General features: G+C 33.3%; 1 protein-coding gene across 1 annotated transcript in view; it reads right to left on the bottom strand.

Moving 5' to 3' along the window:
* Window positions 1-11,597, bottom strand: part of LOC140436698 (cytochrome P450 4C1-like) — a 62,424-nt gene extending 50,827 nt beyond the window's left edge. The window contains exons 1-2 of the mRNA XM_072525739.1: window positions 11,488-11,597; window positions 3,858-4,106 (exon numbers count right to left, since the gene is read on the bottom strand). Of these exons, the coding sequence (XP_072381840.1) occupies window positions 3,858-4,106; window positions 11,488-11,527 (289 nt within the window). The 5' untranslated portion in view covers window positions 11,528-11,597. The remainder of the gene's footprint in view (window positions 1-3,857; window positions 4,107-11,487) is intronic.
* Between the last annotated feature and the right edge of the window lie 610 nt (window positions 11,598-12,207).

Below are 12,207 nucleotides of genomic sequence, written 5' to 3'. Positions count from 1 at the left end.
TGCTTCTGGTACTGCAACTACGTTGAGAACAAGAAACCATTATTATGCCACTATCACAATATATTATTACAGTTTCTATAAAAGTATTATAAAACTAAAAATATTCGAAAAACAACAAACGTAAACAAACATATACGATCTGTCAAAAGTGTCAAAACAATCTTAACAATATGGCCTAAGTGAGGTCGTTTTTAGTCAGGTGATGCCCTCTACATAGATTCTAACTCGATGGTGTTGACACAAGAGCTAATTCCCTCATAGGCATACGTGCTATGACATCTGTGCTAACTTCAGGCAGTCCCTTCCTACTTTATGTCAATCACCTTTAATAGTGGGATTATTTTTTGTGTATAATTGAAATTTATAAAAGAAGGTAGGAATTATAATAAGCTTCTTTTATGGTCTGCAGAATTCTCTTGGGTTTTATTGGCTGTATTTATCAACCATATTCACGGTTTATTGGCTGTATTAATTGGCCGTTTCATTTTACTGGCCGTATTATGAACATTTATCGAATCTATTGGAGGACCTAACCACTTAATTGGGAGGCCACACACACACATGGAATAGGACACACAAGCAGCCCATTGATGCCATCGTTGCCTTAAGTATCACCCTCACTATATTCATTGTTAAGCATTGGCAGGGTTAATTGTTTCCTGTTTTTAACTAATATGATTAGTTAAAAATTGTTTTATTTGCTATCAGCTAAGGGTTCAGGTTTGATTCCTAGTTTAAGACAAGACGAACTCACACTTGAGATACTGAGCTAGGCGAAGCATAGACGATAAGCTCCCATAGTTTATTGAGATATTATTTTTATAATAGTATTTCAATTCTCTTTGGTAGTCTTATCGTTACAAAGTCATATTTGCAGCAATAAGCATCCTACTGGGTAAAATCCTATGTTGAAATTTTAATCATTCATTATTTCGGTACAAGAAGTCGCTAAGTGTCAAAATATTTTGTAAAAGTCGTTATAGTATACCTGCAAAAGACGGTTCTTTATGTAGCGGCGAATACAAGCTATAGAATTACCACTTCGAGAATAGCACTATACAAGACCTGATAGCCACAGTAGAAAATAACTGGGCACTAATCTGTCAACCACTAAACTACATAAAAATTTTAAGACACATTCTAATAGTAAAGTCTCATATAAAATTTTTGCGAAAGTATTTAATAAAAACGTCTTCTTTGGATATGCTAGAAACGATATTTAAAACTTCTGTAAACCAATACAAAATTCATAGTTAGTGTATAGGGCACATTGAACTAGAATCGTCTTATAAATATAACACTTAGAAGAGATTGAAAAGAGTGACAAAACTTATCGAACTGGTTATCTCAGGCAATATTTATTTCTATAGGAGGACTTTTTTTAAATTAAAAATGTGACTAACTGCTACTGCAACTGCAACTGTTGCGCTAACCGTCATGGCACTGGGTACAGGAAGCTTAAAAGCATGAAAAGTGAGGCTGATATATTATGAGTAAAATTTGATGTGTACTTAAAATTTCTAAAAATATTTTTTTGGCGTATTTCCAGTTTTTAATTTTTTATCTGTATTTTTTGCAAAAAGTATTCAAGTCAAATTTTCAAACACCTATATCTCAGAAACATAAAATGTGACAACCACTTTTTGCGCTGACCTCTTTAATTGTAATATTTTATAGAAATAACCACAATTATTAAATATATATGTATATATATATATATATATGTTCGGAAAGATTTCCGCGGTTAGTAGAATTAAACCTAGAGCTAAGATTAATACTAATATAAAAATTAATATTAAACTCACCAGTCTTCCATGTTGAACCGCGTCGATATCCATTGCGCCGAGCTTTTGACATCCTCCCTGATGTCTTCTTCGGGGCTTCCCAGGTCTCAGTCTCCCGAGACCCCAGTCACTACTACAATTGTATGTGTGCAGTAGTGCAGTGACTAGTGAGTGTAGTAGTGTCTGGGGGCTCGAGAGACTGAGACCTCGGAAGCCCTGAAGAAGACATCAGAGAGGATGTCGAAAGGTCGACCCAATGGATATCGACGTGGTTTAACCCGGAAGACTGGTGAGTTTAATATTAATTTTAATAATAGTATTAATCTTAGCTCTAGGTTTAAATATATATATATATATATATATATATATATATATATATATATATATTTAAATATTAATGTGTCATTTTTGCGATTAATCAATCGCGCGATTACAAATCTCAGACAGCGCTAGGACGGAACAATAAAATTAAATCCTCCTACAAACAAGTTGCCCCAGAAACGTAGCTCAAAATCTTCTGCTTCAAAATGTGTGTAATATGTCCAAATATTAATTAATATTTAAATGGGAATAAGCCACAATTAATTACTTGTTCTAACGAAAATTCGTTCTTGGAGGAGAAACATTTGTTAACAACTGTTTTATTAAAAAATGATTATCCTTTATCGTTTATAAATAAGGAATTTTCAACAATCGATCGAATAGAACAAAACAACTTAGAACGAGATCCTACAGCATTTACAAGGAATAATACGAGGAAAATAACAATACCATACATAAAAGGATTATCGGAAAAGCTTAAAAGGATAGGAAATAAATTCAACATTTCAACAACATTCAAAACAACAAACACGTTGAGATCTATTTTGTCCAAAACCAAACCTAACAATGAACAAGAAAGGACAAAGAATTGCATTTATAAAATACCTTGTGAATACGATCAGTTTTATTTAGGTGAAACATCAAGGCCATTAAATGTTAGAATAAGTGAACATCAATCCTATATTAAAAATAGAGAATTTGATAGATCTCAAATATGTAAACATGCATGGGATAATGAACATAGGGTTCAATGGAATGATTCAAATATAGTCCTAAAAGAAACTGATGCTAAAAAGAGAAAAATCAAAGAAGCGGCTCTAATTATGCTAAATGAGACCAATTGCGTCGCGAATTCCTCGGCAGAATGTAGTAGGATCTGGTTACCCATATTGAAAGAGGAAGTTATTAAAAGGAAAATACCAGTATTGGTAAGTCAGTAACATATAGAGAGTACATCATTTATATTTTTTAAATAACAAACATATAAAATCGGAATTTGGTATTTATTGAAGGTAAACTAAATGCAAGATCAAATACTTACCATGTCGGGATAGTATTATGAGGTTTTTTCCTGGTTTTTCCCTCATAATTTACTATGGAATCACTAACGGGAGAATTTTACTGTCATCATGGCATGTATTTGTCTTTTTAAAGACGAATTACATGTTATGATTTTTTCTGACGGATATTCTCACGTTAAAGTTGATTTCATGTAATCGAATGAACTATCTTATAAGTAAAGTCGTCCCAGGAACGCAACTCAACAATATTGGCAATATCATTTTAAAGTCGTCTACTTTAAAATGTATAATGTATGTCTGAATTGTCAATATAGATGAGTCAGATAAAATTAAATTATTAGAAGAATTTTTCACTAAGTAACAAAAACAAAATTTGTTTAATTTACTAATGTTTGTATTTTGAGAACGATTTCCGAAGTGGAAATTGAAACGTCAATAAATGTATTTTAACCTTTAATTGTGGCTTATTCCCATTTAAATATTAATTAATTTAAAATGCCACAAGAAAATAGCTTCAGAACAATATGTCCAAATATTCATTATAAATAAGGCATATAGAATTAAATTATTAGAAAAATTTTCTTTCAAAGTTAACAACAAAATAAGTTGTTTAATTTTTTAAAACTTCTTTGAAAACTGTTTCCGACCTAAAAACTCAGGCATCGAACGTTGTTTCACTATTACAATTATTGTAAATATAAAAGTTTGTTATTAAAAAATACTATCTTACCACCTAAATCTCGTGTCAGAAATTTGTAGCCTATACCGATAAATGGAAGATTTAAGGGACCTGGTGTTTTGTAATAGTAATAGTATAAACGCCTCATTCTCCATAACATTTGTAAATAGCATGTTAAAACAATAACTCCACATAATATAAGTAAGTATCTGCTGCCGATATTTTGTGAGTTTTTTCTCGCCAATTTGGTTGAAATTTTTGGTACATTTTTAAAAGTAGCATTCAATATGATGGGAAACTCTAAAAAAAATAAAGAAAATGATTACTGTTTAAAAATTTACTTACTTAAGCAATATATTATATTACGAAAAATAACGATAACATTGAGATTTAAACCATATGGGCTCTCGATTCCTCTAAGGGGAAAATCATTCATCAGATATCTTCAGTACCAAAAGGATTTTGCTCTGGGTGAGGTGGTGTTCCCAAGCCCATAATATTTATTATTATTATATTACATATTGTGGAAGAGTCAAATGAAATAAATTCGATAATTAACAAATAGGGGAACATTTGAAAATGACGCTTGGACACGTCGATTGGTATTTTTAGTTGCAAATTTTTTGCTATAAAAACTTTTTTCTATAAAGAAAACGGAATTGTGTATACTTGGGAGAAAAAAGCAGAAGTCATAAAGGATACGCTGGAATTGGGATGCAAAAACAACTACCATCGCAACGAAGACTTAGATTCCACAAAAGAGGTAGAAAAGCAGAACCAGAAATATAAGAAGAAGAAAGGGTAAATAGATCAAACATACACCTTCCAAAAAAAAATCAAACAGCTGATAAAAATGACAAATGCAAGGATCAGACAACATCACCAACAGTGCGCTCAAGAATCTGCCGACAAAAGCAATAGTCTATATAACAAGCATAATAAACAGCATGCTGCGCTTAAGATACTTTTCAAACAGATAAAGGAGGCTCATATAATTATGATTAGAAAATCGGGGGGAAATGGGACTTTTTCACAGAACTACCAGCCGATGAGCCTATTATCATCAATAAGTAAGATCGCCGAAAGAGTCATACTAACCAGACTCAAACTTTTGGATTTAGATCAGAACATTCGTGCGAGCTACAGGTACTGCAGCTAACCGAATATATAACGAAAGGGTTTAACGAAGAAATATACATAGCCGCCGCCTTGCTCGATGTGAGTAAGGCTTTTGACAAAGTTTAGCACAAAGGCCTGCTGTACAAAATGAATAAAGATGGTAATACATGTATTCTTGCGTCATACATAGCCAACAAAATGTTCAGAGTTTGTATGGCCCAACCCTATCCAAAATCTAAACTCTGGAGGCAGGAGTTCCGCAGAAAGCAGTACGGTCGCCTTATTTGAACACCATATACACAGCGGATACATCTACTGATCCCAGATCGTTATTAAGCCTGTACGCCGACGACACTGCGATAGCAGCAAATATCAGAAACCCGGACAAAGTCACAAACCACCTACAAAATGCATTAAATCGACTGCAAAGATGGTGACGTCCATTCGGCTCGCAGAGATAAGAATACGGCCGAGGCAAGACCCTGCCTGTCGTAAGAGGCGAATAATGGGTAGGAATCGAGAGGTGCGGAGCCGTCGCTTAAGGTGTTGGATTTGTAGAAACGCACTCGAGACTTTTATTCGTTACGGTCACCGGTCTACATTCCTAGTATCCGAGACGAGACTCTCGGGGACCACTCTACTCTCATTACAAGAGGACCAGGCGAGGTTGAACGAGCTGGGCCCGTACACACCTCTTTTGGTAGAGGAGAGATCCTCGGCGGCGACCTGTCTACGTGCGAGGTGGAAATTCCTCTGCCTGCTTCACCTGTCCGCCCGTGGGAGGGGATAACATTGCGCCACCTTCATTTTGGTGTCGGACTCGTAGGGGCAGTGGAGGAGCTAAAGGTCGTATGCCGAAAGGCCAGGTAGGCCAGGTAGACCAGGGTCCTGCCAAATTTTATTTGGAGGGCACAAAGCTTAGCAATGCAAAGATGGTGAATAAAGTAGAAAATAGCATTAAACCTAGAAAAAACACAAACCGTCATATACTAACAAAGGAAAGGTATACTGGACATAAAAATAAGCCAATAGATCATAGCTAACAACCCGATTAAGTGAAGTAATCAAGCTAAATACCTTGGAATCACACTTGAAGGGAAACTAATGTTCACAGAACATGTGAACCAAACGGTCTACTAAAGCACTTAGGAGTTAATTTTCTTCGCTAATAGGCCAAAAAAGTAAACTGAGATTCCAAACCAAAATTAGAACGGCAAATAGCATTATCCTGCTAACACTGACTTATGATTTTGCAGTATAGGGACATACCTGCAAAACTAATAGGAAACTGTCCAAAACTCCAGAATTAAAGAGGCCCTGGGGATCCCTAAGTACGTACCGTTAAGGTACGTATTAATACCTAGGTAAGGTACAACAAAGAAGGATTCTGCGAATAATGGATAAGAAAGCATATGAGATATTGACCTCAGAAACCATTCCAACAGGGCACTAAGAGAGTTAACAGACTATCATGAAAATGTAAGGACTGTACACAGACGGCCAAAGCAATAAAATGCCGGATATAGGGAGGATCAGTAAGACTTATGAAGACTGGAATAGGTACAAAATAGCCAAACGAAAGCAGTAGTGGAAGTTGAAAACAAAGAGCATTTCCTTTATTCCGCTTAGTGTCAGTAAAAGACGGGAGATGGCAAGCAGAGTGGAAGTGTGGTGCCGAGTTATATGCTAGTTCGACGAATCGGATCTTATCAGACCGCAAATGGGTAGTACAGTGGATTATGGAGTCGAGTAACCATAACTAAGCGAAATACAAATAAAAGGCGAGCAGAGCGGACGTGTAGTGTTGAGTTATAGACTTATTTAAAGAAATTAGTCTTATCAGATCTCCAGTAAGTAAGACACTGGAATATAGTATCGAATACAAAAGGAACATAGCGGTTCACGTGATTCTGACTGGGAGAAAAAGTATTGCTCACCAAAAATACCGGAAAAAATACTAAATAAAACAGCTTCCACTATGACAGTCATGTTCCCAATATATAAATCGAGTGAATTCGGATCCTTTTTCACATAGTCAAATACACATAATGGGTATAAAGGCTGTCTATTCGAAAACACACACTTTTTCAAAGAATTGTAGTCCCGTAGTCATGTTATTTTTATAACACGACTAGTTAAAAGTAACTTCAGTAAAGTAACTGGGGAGAAAAGCTGTTTTTTGTACGTTCCCTATAATTAGTTGGCTTAACCACATTCAAGAAAAACAAAGGGTATTCCATTACCCAGGACGCCGAAAGTAACGATCAGTTCATTAGCCTCTCCATCGTAAGTCACACGTTGGCAAGGAATGGAGAAAAAGCTTGGGGCTCAGATCGGTACCACTTCACAATGAAGTGAGATAAAAAATTAATTAAAATCCTTTGTAAAAGGTATATATTTAAAAACCCAAACGGGCTATGTTAGACAAAACGTTTTCGGAATCCATCATTCCATCATCAGTGTCTAAGAGTACATGAATGTAGCCACTAAATATATGGGTAAAAACCCGTTGCAGTTCCTTCCATAAAGTCCTCGTAGACACACCGTCTCAGGACTAGCAACTTCAACGTGGAGTCATATGTCGCCATGTTACCTAATCCAACGGTAACTTTAAAATCTTAATTATTTTATAAGAAATACTGTCAACCAAATGTAACTTATTATTTGTTAACGGGTTTTTACCTAACATATTTTGTCTAACATAGCCCGTTTGGGTTTTTAAATATATACCTTACAAAGGATTTTAATTTATTTTTAATATATGGTATACAGCCAACTACAGGAACGTAGATTCCTTGTGAAAGTGAGATAAGTTTGATTTTCGGACATCTTCATCTTTATAGTCAGGGGCAGGTTTGAACGTATGTGTGTGTGTATGTGTGTGTGTCTCATGTAACAGTGGCCAATACCAACTTTATTACTTTAAATAGAAAACCCTGTATATTATTTAATTTTTGGATTTCTCAGAATATTCTAAACATGTCTCATGTACAATATCCTATACCTATCTTTCTCAGTTTCTTATCTAAAGTGTTTTCAGATCTATTGCAAAATTTACTACAACAGACTCAATGCTTATTACCAATCTAGGTCCTGATAATGAAAGAGTACTCGGTATTATTTTTTATTGACACGAAATAAAAAGGATATTTTTATATTTTTGTTTATTTTACTCTAAAACTCCTGACCTTAGCAAATTGTTTTCTGTCTACATGACAGTAGTTGTTAGTTTTATAAGCATTTAAATTTCATTAACTGCATATCAGGACAATGATTCGTTTAACATAAATGCAGAAAATAACAATTTTACTGACGATTGGTTATGGAGACCAAACACGAACACACATAGATGTTCCTCACTTATTTCATGAAATATTTCTACATTTGGCGCCTATATCCCAAGAGACGATAGAGACAAATAAAAGCAGCTGGCAATTCAATAAGTGAGTTTGAGGAAAACCTACATACTTCTAGTCGAACAAGAACCCCGAGGTTTAATTTTAGCCATTCATCGATTATTCAAACAATAAAACAAAATAAAATGCATTACTATAAAATGATACTAATAATGCTAACTCAGGAACTCATGGAAGACGAGTTTGATAAAACGTATTTTTGTGAACAAATGATGGCAATGTTAGATAACAATGTGATCTAATTAGAATATATTTTGCTTTCTGATGAATGAAAAAGTTACCTATGTTATGATCTCCAACAATTACTACACGTACATTAATCTTTTCAGGTTATTGTGTAAGTTCTTCTTTCATCCAATGAGGATTTTAATTAGACCAATAGCGGCAATTATAATGATTAGTATTCTTGTGAAGTGTAAAGGTACATTTACCTTTGTTTTATCTTTAATTCAAAACATTTTTTTTATACTCCATAGTCAGGCATAATCAAAGAAAACCAGATATTGTGTGATATAACGATACAAATTACTTATAGAGTAAGATCCCAGAGCGATCAGAGATAACTTATTTTCACACAGATGAAACCTTAGAGTCTCAGTAGCGTCTCGCGTGCTTTAAATACCTGCGTATTTATGAAACTTGCTGAGTGACACCTGGGCAGGTACTAGGAGAGAAAGGTAACTAAAAATAAGAGCTATTTAACTTAAATTTATATAACTGATTCTTATACATATTTTGTAGAATATTATTTTGAAAATACTGTAATAAGTGTCAGACAGTTGTCATGGACCAGAACTTTTGTCAGACGCTTTAAAGCTTCACTAAAATTAAATGAACTTTACTTACTTTTACATGTTTGATTTTTAAATATGTTATTAATGGAACTATAATAAATTTATATTTAATCAGTCAGACAAATTAGAATGACCAAATATCCCTTAAACACAAAAATTAGTTAACCAGAAGTATAAGCGCGAGAGTGCTGTGCTTGCATTTCAGAGTGAGTGAGACGTCTATAAGTCGGTTTTTCTTCTTTAACTCACAATCTCTTTTACTCTACGTTACTTTTTTGATCAATATTTTTCTCCTTCGATCAAAGGCTACGAAAGAGGCCTTTGTCATGAGTCTACTCAATTAGATTTCCACATTTCTGGTTCCGATCAAGTTAGACCGTCAGATTTTTAGCAAGAACTCAAAAATATCAATTTCAAACAGGCCCTCGTTGATTTTTTTATTCAACACTGGGCATCTGATGAAATGGTGCCATTTATTGAGAATAAACGGATATTAATTAATTCTAAACAATGTCATTTTTACAACTTTGATAATAATAAAGTTTTATCGAATGTTGATGACAATTTATCGTGTCCTGAACATGAAGAAGCTGACACTAAAATTGTTTTTCATATTTGTAATGTAGACGTTAAAGCAAATTTTGTTATTAGATGTTCTGATACTGACATTGCGATAATTATGTTACGATATATGCATAATTTAAAAAATGATGATTCGAATGTATGGTTAAATGCAGGTACCGGAAATAACCAGAGATACATTAATTTGACAAAGGTTTAGTCTCATAGATAGTCTTAAGTACTTGGGACCATCTTTATGTAGAAGTTTGCCAGGATTTTACGCTCTAACTAGATGTGACTTTAATCCTGCCTTTTACTTACTTTCATATAATATATCAGCGAGCTTTCATGCAGTTTGGAGAATCAGAGTTGTTTACCGATGAGCGCACCCAAAAAGATATTTTCAAAATAATCCAAAAATGTATCTGCGAAATTTATAGTTTTCCTGATACGTTCATCATTAATGCCGCCCGGCTTCAATTGTTTTTAAATAATTACAGCGTATCTAATATTAACGAAGGATTCGATCTCAAAAATTTAAAAAAATTTGATGCTAGCAGTTTACCACCATGCCAAAGTGAGTTATTCCAACAATTCCGCCGTGCTAATTACATTTTTAGCATATGGAATAATGCAAATGCAAAACAAACAACCATTTTAACTTCTGAACACAATGGTTAGAGATTAGAAGAAAACCAATATCACTTTCATTGGTTTGATGATGACCAATTACCAGCAAACGTTAGTGAATTCCTTCAAACTTCAGGTATTATACTTTGATTTCAGGTTTAGAATTTATTATGTTTGTGATTTTCTCCTTTTTAATTCTTTGAACTATTTTTTGCAGAAGAACCAGCCAGCAACAACATAACTGATAATGATGAAGATGGTGACTCGGATGAGCAGCATCATGATTGGTTGAATGATGAAAATTGTAATAATTGCGACAATGAATATGATGATTAAAATATAGAAAAATGTTTGTTTTAATCAATCCCAGTTGAAGATTTTTTACAAAAATTATTTTTTTTAATTATCCTAACTAGTGTCTTTTTTACAATAAAGTAAATATAATTTCTTATGAAACCAAATTGCTCCGAATTAATTAATTATCCCAAATATATTCAATACATTAATTTACTTTAATATTTATCTTAATGCTAGAGTTCATCATATTAAAATAGAGATGCAAAAATATTTAATCGGATCAAAAACAGTAAGTTTTTTTAATGTATTTGAATTTTTTACTCTGAGGCTCATGCGCACAGCACTCTCGCGCTCATACTTCTGGTTAACTAATTTTTGTGTTTGAGGGATGTTTGGTCATTCTAATTTGTCTGACTGATTAAATATAACTTTATTATAATTCCATTAATAACATATGTAAAAATCAGACATGTAAAAGTAAGTAAAGTTTATTTAATTTTAGTGGAGCTTTAAAGCGTCTGACAAAAGTTCTGGTCCATGACAAGTGTCTGACACTTATTACAGTATTTTCAAAATAATATTCTACAAAATATGTATAAGAATCAGTTATATAAATTTAAGTTAAATAGCTCTTATTTTTAGTTACCTTTCTCACCTGGTACCTGCCCAGGTGTCACTCAGCAAGTTTCATAAATATGCAGGTATTCAAAGCACGCGAGACGCTACTGAGACTCTAAGGTTTCATCTGTGTGAAAATAAGTTATGTCTGATCGCTCTGGGATCTTGGACTATTATATTACATTATTGTATTATGGAGTCGAAAAAAAGTAAAAAAAAAGAAAAAATGTCCCCAATCTTACTTACCTGACGTAATGTTCTTAACACATACATTAAAATCACTCATTTTAAAACTGCACTAGATCAAATCTATTTGATCGACCAACAAAAAGTAAATCGTAAACCTTGATTTTTGCAGTTTTATTGATTTTTTATATTTAAATCAGAAACATTGCTATGTTAAACATTGTCTGTACTATCTATTTATCGATAATTTGTGTTTGACAACATTTTTAAGGTTTGACCTTTCAAATTAAAGTATACGGGGATGCAAAAAAAGTTTTTTTTGGTGAGTTGAAAGAATTAAAGTATAAATATAGGCTGAATACGTGAAGATATAATACTCGTATACGCAATTCTCCTTACAAATACGATTTGGCTAACTTTAATACAGTGTGGTGGATGGCCAAACAAACTACAATTTTAAACTGTTGTTTTCATGCCTCCCTAAATAGTGTACATCAAAAGTCAGTAGAAAGTGCAAAATACCTAAATCTGTATCAAAGATTATTTTAAAAATTACATTTTTTTCTGCAGAGATACACTTCTCTTAATTGTTTCAATATTACAATATTACCAAATAATTGATATTTTATATTAACACTAATTATTTGGAGAAAAACTAATAAAACCTGTGCGCCTATAATGAAGTACGTATGAAGTATTACATACTTCGACCACAAGCCACAACATATAGCTTTTTAACACAAAAATAATGTGACGTCACGATTTATACAAGTTGTCGTC

This window comes from Diabrotica undecimpunctata, chromosome 3 (assembly GCF_040954645.1).
Source record: "Diabrotica undecimpunctata isolate CICGRU chromosome 3, icDiaUnde3, whole genome shotgun sequence".
In the NCBI taxonomy this organism is placed as follows: domain Eukaryota; kingdom Metazoa; phylum Arthropoda; class Insecta; order Coleoptera; family Chrysomelidae; genus Diabrotica; species Diabrotica undecimpunctata.
Note: the sequence above shows the minus strand (reverse complement) of the source record. Positions and strands in the feature narration are given on the sequence as shown.